The sequence below is a fragment of the Cavia porcellus genome, unplaced genomic scaffold, assembly GCF_034190915.1.
Source record: "Cavia porcellus strain 051 isolate PalLab524CR breed Dunkin Hartley unplaced genomic scaffold, mCavPor4.1 scaffold_1, whole genome shotgun sequence".
Lineage (NCBI taxonomy): Eukaryota > Metazoa > Chordata > Mammalia > Rodentia > Caviidae > Cavia > Cavia porcellus.
In genome coordinates, this window is record NW_026947484.1 from 58,661,383 (window position 1) to 58,679,262 (window position 17,880).

General features: G+C 46.6%; 1 protein-coding gene across 4 annotated transcripts in view; it reads left to right on the top strand.

Annotated features, from left to right (window-relative positions):
* Positions 1–2,842: 2,842 nt before the first annotated feature.
* The window catches only part of Scg3 (secretogranin III), a 33,635-nt gene continuing 18,597 nt past the window's right edge, over positions 2,843–17,880 (top strand). For 2 of the 4 annotated variants that reach the window (XR_010047526.1, XM_063248749.1), the window contains exons 1-7: positions 2,843–3,031; positions 3,716–3,768; positions 4,280–4,325; positions 4,422–4,637; positions 9,234–9,376; positions 10,218–10,367; positions 12,767–12,944. Coding sequence is in view for 3 of the 4 variants with exons in the window: in XM_063248749.1 (XP_063104819.1) it covers positions 2,941–3,031; positions 3,716–3,768; positions 4,280–4,325; positions 4,422–4,637; positions 9,234–9,376; positions 10,218–10,367; positions 12,767–12,944 (877 nt within the window). In the remaining variant the exon portion in view is untranslated. The remainder of the gene's footprint in view (positions 3,032–3,715; positions 3,769–4,279; positions 4,326–4,421; positions 4,638–9,233; positions 9,377–10,217; positions 10,368–12,766; positions 12,945–17,880) is intronic. The other 2 variants (XM_063248761.1, XM_003471874.5) reach the window with 2 other exon arrangements.

The following is a 17,880-nucleotide window of genomic DNA, read 5'->3' on the forward strand; positions in this document are numbered from 1 at the left end:
ACGGTAAACAAGTGTTTCCAGATTGTGTGTGCATTCAACATGCCTCTGAGTCCAAAGAGCAGAGGACTGTGAACCCCTCTCACCTGAGCAGGCAATCAGTGCCTGCAAGTCTCCCGGACCCCCATCCCCTCTGAGTCTCCGCTCCCTCTCCACCATGGCAAACACAGGCTAAAGTACAGGAAGGCAAGGAGGGGACAAAGGACACAGCAAGTGCAGGGGTCAGGGCAGTGAGCGTGTGACCCTCAGCGTCAGCCAAGGGCCCCTGCACACAGCACTGGGCGATATTTCCTGCCGTCCTCAGCACCACAGAACAGAGGGAGAAAGCCCCCAGAATCTCAAGGCTTTGTTTTACGGCTGCACAATATTCTTGTCTTCAAAATGATTTGTTCACAACAAGCTCCTGCTTGATTCCCACAATAACAACGTGAGGCAAACAGGCCCTGCCACCTGGGTTAAAGAGGAGGAAAGGGAGGAGATCAACGCTTCCCTCAATGGGATTTTCATGTTTCTCAATTTCATGTTTTCTGATGGCTGTCTCAGCACATGGTGGCTGCTGCATCAAGGGGAGCTGGCACGTGGACACAGCCTGGCGTCCTTCCTTCTTTGTCTCCTCCTCACCCTCCCTCCACCTCTTGATCCTTTTCCCATGTGCAAAAGATCCATCTTCCAAACAGGATTTTAAAATATTACCTACTTTTCAAGAATGCAATGTACCAGAATACTACTACTGTTATCCGTGCCAAAAAGGCCTATTTGTAGCGGACAGATGTAGTAGTATTCTGTAAACCCCACGAGTAAGTATAATTTTTTTTTTTGTCTTTTCCTTTTTTATCGGTACCGAGGATCGAACTCACGACTGCCTGGTTGCAAAGCAGGTGCTTATGCCACTGAGTTAAATCCCCAGTCCCTAGTAAGTATAATTTTTATGGATCGATGTTTAAAAGGTCACTTGGAAATAATCACACAGCAGCCAATACATTTTGGATTCCTACGGGAAGTATTGGACTTGAAGAGACGAAGAAAGCTCGTTCCATCTGCTGCTTCCCCTCCCCTTCTCCCTTCAAATCCAACTAGGTTAAGTTTTAACTTCCTAAAGGCCATAAAACAAAGGCCTGAGGTACTAGCTCCTGACATCCTGGGTCTTCCCTATCTGGTAGCCCCGTCACAAATTGTGTTAATTGCATCAGATTGTATTAGATTGTACATTCTTCACAGAAATAGCTTCGTTTATATCATAGTAATACCTGTAACTGTAAATGTGTGTCTTCCTTTTCCCCTGGGTAAAAGATTGATATGTTAATCAATGCTCTCTTCTGTAAAGAATTGTAAAATCTTACCCAATTGATATGTTAACCATTGTTGCCCTCTACAAATAGAAAGGTTGTGGTGCTAAAGTAAGGTAATTATGTCAGGAAACTCAGAGATAAAGTCTGCTGACTATGCTAATCAAGATTGGAAAGTATGTCAGAACCAAGCCACACAGGAGCTAGGTGACCTAAAAATAAGCTGTGCAAAACAAGACAGTTAATCAACTCTGACCCACTGGTCACCCCTCATGATCTGACCAATCACAAATGGACAAATCACCAACTGTTCTGCTCTAACTGCTATGATTGGCTTCTGTAACAATGCTTGCTTGCTTTGCGGTTTTCATCCTTAAAAACACCAGCCTTGCCCCAACTCAGGGTTCTCCGTTTCCACCTGTTTGGAGGACCCCGTGTACACGGAATAATAAAAACCCCATTGTTTTTACATGAGAGCGAGGCCCTTGGAGTCTTCCTCGCGACACCGGTCTAACAGACTGACCTCCAAATTGAAAAGCACCCCCCCCCATGAGGGAGAGGTGTTTGTCAGCTTGTTTGTTTGTTTGTTTGTTTTTAGGTACTTGAATACTAACTTGCTCCTTGGAAAAGCAGGGTGCAGAAATCAAAGGCCTGATTGTGCAGCGTCCTTCTCTGGGGTCCTTATTCAACCTGGTTCCCAGCAAGCCGCAGTTCAGAGGAAAGGAGCCAAGTTTCCCTCAAAAAACCAGACTAAAAGAGCTCACTCAGCACGCAGCTCACACTGGGTTGCCGTAGTCACCACGTAAAAGTCTTGGCGAGCTGCTGCGGGCATCGACTTAGGCTCTGGCAACAGCCGCAGGATGCTGGAGCCCTTCCTGCCTCAGCTGCGGGAAGGGCTTTGCGGGGCCGCCTTCCTCTGGAGGATTGATGTCCTTCTCTCCGAAGGACCGGGGGTTGCTGGGGGCTTAGGTAACTGAGACCGAGGGAAGAGGTGCGCAGGAGCGTGGCTCCCCTCGTGCGCCCCCCAAAGGAAGGACCGTGAGACTGGCCACTGTTGCCATCTGCCGGGACGGTTCTCACCCCTGGGGCCAGGCGGCCAGTTTTCCACTTGTTCTCACATCCAGGAGAGTGAGGGTGGCAGACACGGGGCACCCCAGCAGCGCCGGCGCCCCCGCGGCTTCTCCCGAGGGGCGGTGCCAGGGAAGGGGTGCAGGGGTGGAAAGGGAGGACGAGGGTCTGCATGGATCACACACCCCACAGCCGAGCCCCCCGGCACGGAGAGCTGCCCCCCGCAACCCTCCCCACCCCACCCCGGGCGGACGCACGGCAGCCGCGCTCCTCGGCAGAAGGCGAGCACGGCGGCGCGGGGCGCCCCGGCACGGCAGCAGGCAACAGACCCACGCCCTGCGTCCCGGCGTCGAGTGACGCACAGCGCCGCCCCCGGCGCGCACGGAGCCTGCGCCCGCCCCGCCCCCGCGGCTCCCTGGAGCGCTGCGCCCGGCCCGCGCACCCGGCTCCGTTCAGCACCGCGGCGCGGACAGCGCCCCGCACCGCGCGCCCGGCCCCTCCGCTGCCGCCGCCCTCGCCCGCCGCCCGCCGCCCGCCGCCCGCCGCCCGCCGCCCACCGCCCACCGCCCGCTTGCGCGGCCTGTGTGCCATGGGTCTCCTGTGCGCCGGCGCCTGGCTGCTGGTGCTGGCGCTGCCCGGCGGCCCGATCCACGCCTTCCCCAAGCCTGGGGGCAGCGAAGGTAGGTGGACGCCGCCGCTTTCCCCACCCGCCCTGCACCGGCCGCGAGGAGGCGGCTCTGGCTCGGCCCCAGCCTCGCTCCTCTGACCCCGTCCTATCCTGACCGTGCGTCTTGACACAGCGATCAGCCTGCGTTTGGAGGCCAAAGACAGAACCCCCAACACACGATAGAGCAATAAGAACCTGGTTTGTTTTTAAACAATAATGACATGGGTTGTTTGTTTTGAAGAAAGGGAGGGAGTGGCTGTTCTGTCTAAAGTGACTTGGGTTCTTTCTCTCTCTCTCTTTCTTTTTCTTGTTTTACAACCTTCTCATAGCCTATTCATAACATGTGCTTTAATGAGCAAAGCGCTTCCGGTGTGCTAATAATGCCAATCAAATTATGTTGGCTCTAGCTGAGCCGAGCTGACCAGCCGAGTGTTAGAACTGTGTTAAATTTCTGTCAGGGAAAAAGATGGGATTCTATGAGCTCGGGGGAGATGCACCAACATAACATCGAGGCCACACTGACCGTCACCAGGCACTGCGTGCTGACGGTGGTCTGGGTTCGTGTATGCTGTGTATAATAGACATCCAAAAGTATTTCTTCTAATAAGCGTTTTTCCTTTTCTTTTCAAAAATATTTCAATGAGAGACATACTGTATATTTCCAACGCATAATTAAATTTGTGTGTGTTTATTCTAGACAGATCTCTACATAATAGAGAATTAAGTGCAGAAAGACCTTTGAATGAACAGGTAGGTAGGTCAGAAATAATACTGCGAATGCCATTTTGTTTTGCTTTAGTCGTTATTATTACTATGCTGTGACATTTTCGCCATACAAACTGCAGGAGTCTGAAAGTAAATTAACAGACATTAGGATGGGAAGTCTAGTTCTAGTAATTTCCGAGCCTTAATGGTTATGTATACTGAGCTCTGTGTGATACACAGGACAAAGCGTATAATAACTCAGCAAGCTGTCATCACAGCCACTCTATTATTATGCTTAATTTCCCAGAGAGTTGTCTTTCACCACTATTCTGGGAGAAAAGAATCAATGCTTAGCATCTGCTCTTTATTTTAATTCATTTAATCCTTACAACAGTGCTTTGAGATTGGAATCATTACTCACACTTTACCTAAAAAAAAAAAAAAAAAAGAAAGAAAGAAAAAGAAAACTAAATCTACAGAGATTAAGTCATTTGGCTTTTATACTTGGGGTGAAGCAGTGGTTTAAAACGAGGTCTGTCTCTTGTTTGTGTCACAGATTGCTGAAGCAGAAGCAGACAAGATTAAAAATGTATACCCTCCAGGTAAAGAGAAATTTTGTCAACGTTAATTTAAATGATATAGGTTATAAGAATCTGTATTAAAATGGATATATTGGGCTTGGGACTTTTTTCCCCCAGAAAACAAGCCAGGTGAAAGCAATTATTCTTTTGTTGATAACTTGAACCTGCTAAAAGCAATAACAGAAAAGGAAAAAACTGAGAAAGAAAAGCAATCCATAAGAAGCTCCCCATTTGACAATAAATTGAATGTGGAAGATGCTGATTCAACTAAGAATCGAAAACTGATCGAAGATTATGATTCTACTAAGAGTGGATTGGATCATAAATTTCAAGGTAAATGCTACAAACGAACTTTTTGCTCTCTAGTTTTTCTAATTTGGACTTTCTCCTTATAGTTGAGGGAAAGTTCATATTTTTTTATTTTATCATTAGGTTACATGAGAACCAAGGAAAGTTCATATTTTAAGAATATCCTTTGTACATTCATAACTTTCAGGGGGCCAGGGATTTAGCTCAGTGGTATAAGTGCCTGCCTGCAAGTGTGATGTCGTGAGTTCAGTCTCCAGTACCAAAAAAGAAAAAAAAAAAACTCATAAATTGTATTAAGTCAAATTGAGATAAAATTCAGATTTACTGATAATACACAAAAATCCTGTTCCATAAAATCTTGAACTTTATTCTCTTCTCAAAGGATTATTTACTGATGTTTTGAAAAAAATTCGTATCTACTATCTGTATTTCACATTATTAGATTCATTTTATAGTTTATTTTAGCAATCAGCATAAAATATCAATAATTCTCCAATAATTAGATCAATAAAACGCTCTCCCAAAGCAGAACATCACTATTTTCTTTACAGTGCTTTCCTCCAAACTATCTCCTTTCTCATTTGGACATCTTCACTTTTCTGTAGCTATGTTTATCACCTGTACCCTGACATCCCCAATCCAAATGGTTTTGTCTCTGTCTCCTGTTCTTCTAGTTTTTTTTTTTTTGTCTTTTTGAGACAGGGCCTTGCTATGCATTCAGGCTGGCCTTGAGCTCACTGTGTAGTCCAGGCTGGCCTTGAGCTTGCAGCAATCCTCCTGCCTCAGCCTCCCAAGTGCTGGTTTACAGGTGTGTGCCACCACACCTGGCTTAGGGACATTTTTTAAAATCATGAATTATACATTGTAACCTAAAATATTTGTCCTAGAAATAGACACTGGCCTTCACTGTTTGCAAAATAGACTTAAGCACTGTGAGTGAACTGACCATTTGGTTTAGTAAAACATTCTACCTGTTCGACCAGGTCTGTCACACTGATGGTGCATCCCAGGCAGATGTGGGTCCGTTTGTGATTTGACCACAAACTTGAGCAGCTGATTTTTAAATTGTCCAATATTTTGCTACCATCTTAAGTAGGTTTGGAACTGCCATGTGCTAGTCCAGAATGCTTTAAGTTTATGGGTGAGCTTCTACTATTCCCTCATGCCCTGGAAGTCTAGAATAAGAGAGCCTGGAGCCTTGAAGGTGAATGGACCTGAGGGAGACAGACTTCATCCTAGAAGGCTAGGTGATGTTCCCAGACCTCAAAGCACTGTGAGAAGCCCTCCCAATAAGCTCACCCTATAGGCCTTGCCATTACTTCTCTGTGCTCTCTGTACCATGCACGATTCAGGGTTTTTCCAAGTTAACTTTTATGTGGTGGTGCCTTGGGCTCCTGTGCATGTCTGTATTGGTTAGGATTCTCTAGAGTACCAGAACCAAGATAAAATATGTATATGCTTAAACCAGAAGTATCCCCTGGCCATCTGCCAGATCACAGAGGGAAGAATCCAGCCCTCTGCGTGCTGGATAACCAGAGCTCTGGGTCAGGTGGGTGCTCAAGGCTAAGGCCCAAATGCCTACTACAGTCGCAATCTGAATTGGAAAGCTAGGCATTGGCACCAGAAGACTGAAAAACCGGACCCCAGCATCCAAAGGCGAAGGCAAAGACCAGGGCTCCTATGAAGAGAAGAGACACTTCTGCTTCCTTTTTTCTGTGCTCTGTCCAGGCTGTGCACCTGCTGGTGGGAGTCACCCACATCCACAGCGGGTCTCCTTGCTCAGTATGCAGCCTCCGTACCTGTCACCCATGGCACACCTGTAGTTTACCGATGGTGACTTCTCACTATCAAGGTGCCAGCCCCCACCGAGCCCACATTTATCATGTAATTGGTTTTCAGAGTGTGAACTAGACAGTCAGCTTTGTACAGTTCAGGACCATCACTGACCTATTCACCACTCTATTCCTGTGTAGCACATATTAAGACTTTATCTTGGCTGGGGATTTAGCTCAACAGCATAAGTGCCTGCCATCCAAGCAGGCAGTCCTGAGTTCGATCCCCGGTACCAATAAAAAGGAAAAAGACAAAAAAAAAAAAAAAAAAAAAAGACTTTATCTTGTTTTTGGTACTGGGGATCAAACTCATGACCTCGCACTTGTCAGGCAGGCGCCTACACTACTGAGCTATATCCCCAGTCCGCATATTAAGACTTTAATAAAAAAAATTACTGAACAAAAGAATGCTAAGTATTTATATTAGCTGCAGACATTCACAATGTAAGTCACTTGGGACGTGAACCTTTGCCACCCTCTCAGGATGGGGTGGACACTTCACAGCAGGAGTGGCTTCTTTCCAAGGGTAGACAAGGAGAGTGAAATACCCATTTATGGGGTCATTATAAGTTAATTGTAGGAGCAGCATGGAGGAAGTTATGTGGGTTACTCTGCCTATTTTACTTTATTTTATTGTCTTTTTGAGACTAGAGTTTCATTTCGCTATGCTTTTGAACTTACTTTGTAGCCCACACTAGCCTCAAATTCCCAGTGATCCCCCTGCCTCGGCCTCCTGAGTGCTAGGATTACAAGGGTGCGCCGCCACGCCCAGCTCTCTGTCCCTTTTAGAAGCTCCCAGGGAAATTGGTGGGGGAAGGCCAGGTATGGTGGCCAGGAGCTGCATGTTACACCCATGCCGAAAGCTCTGCTTCCGGGACTGGAGCTCCTGACACAGGGGAGCTGCGTGAGTGTGCAGCACATTCTTCAGTGAGTTCCTGATGCCCTTCCCATGGGGAAGCAAATGAACTAAGAAGCTCATCACAGTTATTTTCCAGCCCCTGCAGGCAAGCGGGACTCTTTCTTCCCCCGGATCCTGAGGGATCGCCAGGGAGGGAGCCAGTTTCTTCCACCTCTGCACAGACCGAGGCGGTCAGGTTCCCGAGGGCCTGACTACTGCCCACAGATGGAAAACTCGGGCCTGAAGCCTGAGAGCCTCTTCTGGAAAACTCGTGATGAGCCCAGTTCCCCTCGTGCTAGGAGGGGCCTGGCTTTATATTTTCTTCACCCTTTGGGGCTTCTCTGCTTCTTCGTCAGTCTGGTTCTCGGGGCTCACAGGGCTTGAAGCTCTGCAGTTACACAGCAGAGAGAACTTGCCTCCTCTTGGCAACCCACCCATCTCCCTGAGCTTCTTTCCCAACTCCAGGATGGCACCTTCCTTGGGGCTGTGAGTGCCACCACCTCCACAGAGTCTGAAGAGAAGCCACAGGAGGAGTCTGTGCAAATCCCCAAAAGGTTGAAGAAGGCACTGGCAGTCAGTGTGGAAGTACAAGGCCATAAATATGACAAGGATAATTTGGGCGAAATCTGGCCAGGGATTCAATTTCCTCTTTCTCTAGAAGATAACTGTGGTTTATTTCAAAATCCAAAGCCACTGTGCAGAATTACAATAATATGCTTGCTCTCATGTAGAACTGTGTGGTTGGTGCAGAAGTAATTTTCCATCTTATTTGACCCAAGCCTTGTAAAATCCCAAGAGACTTCAGCCCTTGTTATTCTTCCCAGTGGACCAAGGACATTGCTGGGTCTGAAATCTGGTCTTTTCGATCTTCCTGAAGGTGCCAGGGAGAGTTATGTGCTTGTGCATTGGTTCCACTCAACATGAGATGAACAGGTCCCTGTGGATGCAGGCCCCGCCATTAGTCTGAAAAGCAGCTGCACAGACACCGCGGTACAGCTCAGGATGTGTGTGCCAGGCTTCCTTGCAAAGATTTCCATATGGCTTTGTGCAGATCTAGTGCTATATTTGAAAGTTTCAATCCCAGGCTTATAAAATGAATTTTCCCATTCTCTTAAGAATGAGACTTATAAACTGGGCATAGTGATGCATACCTGTCATCCCAGAACTTGGGGAGGCTGAGGCAGGAGGATCATTGTGAGTTTGAGACCAGCCTTGGCTACAGTGTGAGCTCAAGGCCAGCCTGAACTGCATAGTGAGACCCCATCTCAAAAAGACAAAAAAGCCAAAAAAAAAAAAAAACCCCAAAAGACAATGAGGCTTGTCACATTAAACTGCCTTACATGAAGATACTCTGACGTGTTTGACTAAGAAGTAAATATTCGTTCCAGGTAAGCCATGGAAATCTTTGGTTCACCCTCTGGTTCTGGGTGTGAGTCTGCTTCCCCTACCCCTCTCCCAGGAATGTGGTCTGCAGAGGGAACAGAGGAAGAGATATAACCCCCAATCCCCAGTTCAGAGTAGAATGTCAAATTGTATAATATAATAAATTGAATAATATAACATGTTTGAATAATATGGTGTATTATATAAATGCAGGATACTATGTCAATAAAAGGTATTGTTTGCCTTATTAGTGATAGTAGTAAACGAGAGGTATTTTTGTGTTGTCTTTAGCTCTTATTGCTACAGAAGCTTTCAGAATTTCCATTGTTATCCAGGTTCTTAGCTTGAAACCCAGTTTTATATCAAACCAGGAATTTACGTGGGCCAAGCATCACCATAACCATCTTTCAAGTGTATGTGAGTGTGGAAAGCGAGGTGTAGATTAGAAGTGTGATGCACTGGGAAACCATGATCACCAAGGTGTGACATTGTGGCTGCTCCGTCTAGGTGACCCGGATGGCCTTCATCAGTTGGACGGGACTCCTTTAACTGCTGACGACATCGTCCATAAAATCGCTACCAGGATTTATGAGGAAAATGACAGAGGAGTATTCGACAAGATCGTTTCTAAACTGTTGAATCTCGGCCTGGTAAGTTGTGTGCAGAGGGTAGAGAGTCAGGCCGCTCCATCTCGACTAACACCCAGGTGTTCAGAGCCCACCCACTATGTACTTAAGGAGGGTGGGCTGCCCTTGACAAGTTTCTATTTTATTAGAAGAACTAGATGAGCACACGAGCCCAAACCCAGGCATCCTATAGACTGGACAGTCCAGCAGGGGCAAAGAGAGGTGTCTGAAAGGATCTCAGGAGGATGGTAGGGTTGTCACCAGCATAAGTAGTAGACAAACGTGATGATCAAAGAAGTAACAGATGCAATGGCAGGTGACGTGTGTCAGACACTCTAAGCGGTCTCATGTCACCCAGCCTTGGCTTAGCCATCTGCCTTACCCAGCCTGGCAGGTTTAGAAAGATGTTAACTTTCCAGAGTCCCAAGCTGGCCTGACCTTGTTTGTCTAGTTTTTTGGTTTTGGTGGTTCCTGGGAATTGAACTCAGGGCCTCATGCTTACCAGGCAGGAGCTGTGCACTGAGCTGAATCCCTGGCTCCTGTGACCTTGTCTGTTGAAGTAAGGACTCTGTGGGTTTCCACAGGCAGGTTGGCAGTCACATGGTTGGTGTCCCCAAGCCAATGTGTGACACAGGTATAGGAGAATTGTCCAGGGGCTGGGGATTTAGCTCCGCGGCATATGGGCCTGCCTTGCAAGAGTGCAGTCATAAGTTCGATCCCCAGTACCAAAAAAAAGAGAATTGTCCAGAAATAGCCCAAAGATTCCTCTTCTAAAAGTGCATGTGCAGTTCAGGACTTATCTAGATTATTTTTTTAATTGGGAGCCTGAGAATAGCAGTTATATGTGTTTTGCCCTTTATAACAGATCACAGAAAGCCAGGCACACACGCTAGAAGATGAAGTTGCAGAAGCTTTACAAAAGTTAATTTCAAAGGAAGCCAACAGTTATGAGGAGGAGCTCAATAAATCCATAAGCAGGACTGAGAATCAGGCTGGCAAAATCTCGGAGAAAGTGGTATGTATGTGTGTACATTATGTATATGTGTACATTATGGCTGCATGTAAATGCGTGTGCACAGGTGTGTGTATGCATGGTGAGTATATCTGTCTATAATTAGTACATTACTTGATGCCAAAGAAGGTTTGGAGCATGTGGCATTTTTAGCCCACTTGAAATGTATATAAGGTAAAAGATATAAATATACTCTACAGTGAAATAATTAGAAGTCACATATCATAGTCTGTTATATAGTAAATGTTACCTGTTATGCCACACTGTAAAAAAACAGTTAATATGCAAAATAACATTGTCACATAATAGGGGCTGCATAGTCTTAGTACCCTGGAACCAAATACCTCATCGCTGTTTTGGCGTTCTGTTTCCATTTGAAGTAGATGTTATCCATTTTCCCTTGACAATGACCAGCCTATCCCTGCTCCGTGAATTCTCTCCTGTTTTTTGAGACAGGGTCTCACTATGCAGTTCAGGCTGGCCTTAAGCTTACTTTATAGTCCAGGCTGGTCTCGAACTTGCAACAATCTTCCTACCTCAGCCTTCCATGTGCTGAGATTCCCAGAATTCTCTTTAGGATTCTAGATGAAGCTGGCCCTAGGAGGATGCCCAGCTCCTTGCCTCTCCTCTGGTTCTCCCGATCACCGGTCCTCCTGTCCTCCAACAGCTGATCTCAAATACAGAGAAAGAGCTTGCAGACTTGGGGTTGTTTTAGAGGAGCTAGAAAATAGAAATCGGATCTGTTTTTTTACTCAATAGCCTAAAAAAACGCTCTCAACTTCCAGTCCCCGCCTGCTGCCATCCATTTAAACAGCTTCTAACTGCAAGCCATCCTCTCTTAAAAAACAAGGCACCAACACTTCGTAGGTTCCTCAAAGAACAGCTGGCTCAGGCTTATGGGTCTGAACTGAGCTGATGCAGCTATTTCCACGATCTTGCTCTCGTTACTCGTCTCCCGAGTACCAAGCACTGAAAACACTGTGCTTGTTTTCCAAGATGCCAGACCTGCCATGGAGAAGATTCTGGTCTGGGGGAAGAGGCTCGCAGTTCTCAGGTGGCCCTTGTCTGTGGCACAACGGCCTGTCCCGTGAGGCCTCAGAAAAATAGGAATCTGTCCTGCACCAGGTGGGCGACTAGCGCTGAGAGCTGCAGATCAGCTTGGATCTTGGCCTCGAGAAGCAGAGATGGGGCAGGAAGTGTGAATGGGTCAGCACTGCCGACCCAGGGGCCAGCCTGGGCGTGGAGCCAGCCAGCCCATGCAGAGCCCTGTCGGCCTGGTAGACAGCCTGAGCTCTACTGCCACGGCCTTGGGAAACATCAGAGGATTCTGTTACATTTTATAAAGAGAAGAAGTTTATTTGGCTTGCAGTTCTGAAGGCCAGAAAGCCCCAGATTGGGTCATCACGTCTAGCTTGGGCCTTGTGCCGCTCCCCACGCATGGCGGAATGAACTGGTGTAGGGGCCAGACCTCGGGGTGGGGTGGGGGCGGGAGGGTGCTGCTGCCCAACTCAGGACCACCTGCTTCCCGCCAGGGCACCAGTCTGCCCCCAGGAGAGACACCGCTGCCAGTGACCGCTTTCCCCACAACTTACCGTCCAGTGTTAGCGTGGGCTCCGGCGGAGACAGCCACATCCCAGCCAAGGCGGAATTCAAGCCAGGGGCTTTGGGGTCAGGCTGTTTAAGCATCAGCCTGGCTACCACGTGGGAAATGAGTGTTGTAAAGAGATTTGAGGGGGCTGGGGTGCAGGTTAGAGAGAGAGCTGGGGGCAGAGTGGGGTAGGAGAGAGGGAGGGAGAGACCAACATAGGAGAGAGAAAAGGAGAGAGAGAGAGAGGGACAGAGACAGATGGTAGAGACAGAGACGGAGGGAGGGAGGACGAGATAGCTGTGGAATGGGGAACAGGACCAACAAAGGCACTGATGGAGGGAAAGAGAGGAGGAAGGAAAGCTCTTAATTCCTGACTGGTCCCTGGGAAGGTGAGTGTGCTGCTCCTCAGATGGGAACCCTGAAGGAAATCAGATCTTGAAGAAAAACACTATACAGACAGCCATTAAAACCTCACCTAGAAATACGCAGGTGTGGCCGCTGCTGCCACTGGACATGCTGAAAATGCTTGGTGCAAGCAAGTGGGCCTCTGTGCTAGGGAGAGGTGTGGGCCGTTGTCAGCCAGGAGAGACCAAGAGAACAGAGTCCCAGAGCTGGCCCGTCCCCTGCAGCAGGAGCCGCCACTCATTGCGGGACACTGGGCTGGGCTCTGTCCCTGGAGCTCAGGGAGCCCTGCAGGGCGGATGGAGGGGTCCCATCCTCGAGGTCAAGGGCATCAGGGGACAAGGGGTTGAGCCGACGTCTCATGAGTTCTAACCAAATGCCCACTTTCTATTGCTTTGCCCCTTTCCTGGAGACCCTAAAGGCAGCAACTCAGAATAGTCTGACACATGGGGAAAGTGATGAAACGGTGTCCAATGCGCTGACGTTGGTGAATGGCCTGGAGAGGAGAACCCAGACCTTCGGAGAAGACGACTTCGAGGAGCTCCAGTACTTTCCGAATTTCTATGCGCTGCTGAAAAGCATCGATTCAGGTAACCACTGCACTTTTTGACCATGGGGAACAGAAATCGTAATTCTAGGATGTGTGTTGGCTGGGTTTTGCATCCTGTTTTCAGTTTCCAAAGACAATCACCAATACTGTTCACCTGCAGCTGTGGGGAAAATCATTCACAACTGTTTTTTCAGAAGTGCACAGGTCGTGGGAATGTTCAGGAAAGAGCAACCAGGAAAGGTGGAGTTTCTGGATGATGTGATCCTGCTCATAGAGGGTCCATTTTATTTGTTCAGCAAACAATTAGTGAACAAGGTACAGGAACAGATGTCCTGCAGATAGGAGGGGAGCCTGGCAGTGCCGTAACGTATTCAGCCTCAACACTCACTGCAACCCCTTTTTGTTCTCAGCTTTATTGGGACATCAAGGGCAAAAATTGCAAATAAAGGCATACGACTTGATATTTTAATATATGAATATGCATTGTGGAGTTATCATGATAATCAAGTCATTAGCATACCCACAGCCTCCTCCTCTACCACCTCCTCCTTCTCCTTTTGGCTTCTGTTTTTGTGAGAACGCTTAAGATCTGCTCTCTCAACAAACCACAAACATACAGCCCAGTGCTGCTACTGCGGTCACCAGGCTGCGTGTCCCCCAAGTGTTCCTCTTGTATAATTGAAACTTTTTTTTTTTGGTACTAGGGATCAAACTCCGGATCTCATGCTTGCTAAGTAGGTGCTTATGCCATTGAGCTAAACCCCAGCCCGAATAATTGAAACTTTAAAACTGACCAACATGTCCTTGTCTCCACCTCCCCAGCCCTGGCTGCCACTTTTCTCCCTGCTTCTGTGAGTTTGACTCTTAGATTTTGTGTTCAGTTGGCTCTCAGCATCCAGAGAACCAGTTCCGGCCTCCCCTGGACATCCAAACCCACACATTGCTCAAGTTATGTATCAAAATCAGGTCATAGGGGCTGGGGATTTAGCTCAGCAGCATAAGTACCTGCCTTGCAAACAGGCAGTTGTGAGTTCGATCCCCACTACCGGAAAAAAACAAAAACAAAAACAAAACCAGCTCGTAGTTTTGCATAACCCTCACACATCCTGCCATGTGCTTTACACCATCTCCAGGGGCCTTACCTAAAGGCCAGTGTTACCTAAAGGCTTGTTAGGCTGTTTGTTTGGGGAACAAAGATAAGAAAACACCATGTTTGTCATGACACCTTTTTCCTTGAATATTTTCAACCCCTGGTTATTTGAATCCCTGCATATAGAGCCCACAGCCAGGGCTATTTTGAAGTGAGATCACAGAGGAGGTCTCTCTGTGTCTGGCCTATTTCATTTAGCCTATTTCTAGATTCATCTGCCTAGTGGGGGGAAAAAAAGGAAGTCATACCATCTGTACTGGATCTTTTAAAAAGTCTTCCCTTCCACTCTGTGGGAACAGGGTGTAGAATCTGGCTCATCCTTCTCTACACGACTCAAGACATTGCTGTATAAACATTTCCAGCTTCAGCCTTCAAATGAGCTAAAATAGACACTGGATAAAAGGAAACCAGGAGCCCAAAACACATTTGGAAAATTATTATTATTATTATTTGGTATCAGGAATCAAACTCAGGACCTTGTGCTTGCCTGGCAGGCACTGTGCTGCTGAGCTAAATCCCCGGCGTATGTTTGGAAAAGTATTTGATGTTGCTTTAAACAAATTCATCAGTGTATCCACTCTCTTCTCTCGTACTGTGCTGAGTTAATGGGAGGATTCGGCCCATGTTTATTTTGGTTAATCTGCAAAGAGGATAACAATGGCCAGGGCTCTGTTACTGTTCAGACAGAGGCTCTTGCCTCACCTTCCCACTTTCTTCTCCCTTTCAAAAATGCAGTCCAGCTGTGTGCACACCTGTAACCCAGCATTTGAGAGGCTGAGGCAGGAGGATGGCCGTAGTTCAGGGGCAGCCAGGCTACACTGTGAGTTCAGTATAGCCTGGGCTACATAGGGAGACCCTGTCTCAAACCCAAAGCTGCAGCCCTGGGTCCTCTGCTGGAGACTCTGTAACTGGACTCTCCCTGCCCTGAGGCATGACCTCAGTGTGAGCCTTCATTCCCGGAGAATTCCCACTGTCCTTTTGCTGCAGACCCTGGCCAGAGGCAATGGCCCTATGCAGGTGTCCACAGGGCCGGTCTGTCTTGAGGGTCCCTTGTGAGCCTCCTTGCTCTGCTGGCTGGCAGATGCCCAGTTCAGGATCTCTGGCATCCTGGTGAGTCACATGATCCCAGGGCAGTGTCCACTGTGCCACTGCACAGAGAATGTGCACAGATGCCTCATCACTGTTGTGGCCTTGGCTTCAACAAGTTCAAAAAATAAGCATGAGCTATGATGGATAAATACCATAGATGTTTACATTTTTTAAAAAATTTTATTTAAGGAGAAAAAGAAAACAAAAAGGTTACAAGTTATACAGAATTTCAAAAAAAATAAACAGGAAATCACTAATTAATAGGTTACATGTTGTCATCTTAGAAATAGTTGTTCAAGTTACAAAATTAAAGCATATAAAGTGGACATTCAAACAGTGAGACTGCAAACAGTTCTGTTCAGTGATCCAACAAAAACTCAGTAATATGGTTATCTATCTTATACACTTAAATATACATGCAGTTATATCCTTTAGAGCACTTTCTTTTCCTCTCTTTTTTACAATGACAATTGTGCATTTTGGGTTTTATTACTCCCACAGTTCTTATTACTTTTTTTTTGAAGAGAATAAAGTCAACTGTGACATAACAAAACAGAGTCAGTCAAATCAAAAGGATGGACATAGTACATAATACAAAAACAGAATACAAGGTGATCAACAATGGTTTATCATAATACCTCTTGCTGTCTTAAAAAGAATTGCCTATATCATCAGTTATAATAAAATTAACAAAACAGTAAAGAACAAAACCAATAAAACCAAAACATTGGAGACATTACAGGACTTCAAAAGAAGATAATAGTCAAACCAGAATGGGCAGCATAGTGAATCTTATTGTCTTCACAATTGTTGCCTATACTTTCAAATTTGGTACTATTAAGCAAAGCATAATAGAGTAAAATCAGTCAAAACAAGATGGTGGAAGACTTCTGGGAGAACATGGCAGACAGATAGCAGCAGCTACGGAGGCTCTCCGAGAGACCCAGCTTAGAATCCAGGAATAGTGCAGAGTGAGGAATCCTAACCAAGAGGAGATATACCCTGCTGACCCAAGAATGAATTGGGCTAAGAGAAACCAACTGGGAATGCAATCCTGGTGCTATAACAGGAACAAATAAAGCCTCAGCGTGGAAGCTGGAGCCCGCGCCATTGGAAGCCGCAATTTGGGTTTCCTGCCGTAGCTGTCTGAATCGGTTCGGCAGGGAGAGAGACGTGTGAAAGCTCTGAGAACAGGAATCAGTGAATGGAGTTGAGAGATGGACGGGCGGGGAGCCATGCATCGACCTGCAGTGAGTGAGGGAAACTGGGACTCTTCCACAGTCTAGGAGGCTCCAACAGAGGACATTCTGGGACTGGGCAGACTTGCCGGAACAGGGCGCTGCAGTGACTTCAGTCACACATCCCCCTGTCAAGCGGGATTGGTGAGCAGTGCCTAGCCTATGTGACGCTGCTGGCTGAGACCCAGTAGGCTAGCACAACCCAGGTCCCAGCGCCTGGAGGTGCACCCTAGTGGTGAAGCCTGGAGGGGTGGGTCCCATATAGGCTTCCCGGTCTGTAACTCCCTGGTGTGCTGCAGTAGGCGGGAACACCTAGCCGGTGCAATTCAATCAGACTGTGGCCGACAGGGAAGGAAGCTGGGCCTCCTATATATGCTTGCATATATAAGGAACAAAGAATATGTGAAGAGGGAGCAACAAAAAAAGCTCCTCGGCCCCCAATCCTGAGAAACAGGCAATAGCAGACACAGCACCAATGGACATAAAGCGCTATCTCCAGAGCCTCATAGATGAGTTCAGGAATGAAGTTATTAATGACCTGAAGCAAGACATAAGCAGAATAGTTAGAGAAATGCTAAGCACCACCCAAGAAAAAGCAGATGGTGGAATGGAAGAACAGAAAAAGAGGGGAGAATTGTTTGATGGAGAAAACAGAGAAAACATAGAATACGTGAAGCAGGTTCAAAGAGATTACCAGGAAACTAAAAACTCAGTCGAAAACTGGCATAACAGCTTGAAAGAGACTAAGGATAGATTATCTGAACTGAAGGGCAGATTTGTAATATGGGAGCATGAAATGAAAAACTTCTTAAAAATAACAAAGAAACAAACAGCAACAATACAAAGACTAGAAGATGATAGGAGGATCTATAACTTAAGAATTAAGAACATAAAAGAAGAGGTAGGGACACAAACAAATGAACTACAAAAGCTACTCACAGAAATAATCCAGGAGAATTTTCCTAATTTAGCAAAAGGTAAAGATACTCAGATGTATGAAGCACACAGGACCCCAGCAACCTACAACCCAAACAGAGCTACACCCAGGCATATAATAATCAAAATACCAGAAATCCAATATAAAAACAGAATATTAAAAGCTGTCAGAAACAAGAAACACATCACTTACAAGGGAACACCCATCAGAATTACAGCAGACTTCTCGGCACAAACCATCAAATCACCAAGAGTGTGGGGGGAAATAATTCAAGCTTTGAAAGATAATAACCTACAGCCAAGATTGAGATATCCTGCACAACTATCCCTGGAAATTGATGGAAAAACAAGGTGCTTTCAGGATAAAGAGGAACTAGGGGAATATGCAACCACCAATTCAACTCTACAAGAGAATACTGCAGGATATTCTAAAAAAGAAAAATATGAAGAATCCAGAAATAGTGGCAGAGAGGCCACAATGAATGGAGCAGAAAACAAAATGAAGAAGACAGACTGACAACTAATGACAGAAAAAGAGCTCAAGAGAAATGAGGCAGAGAAGA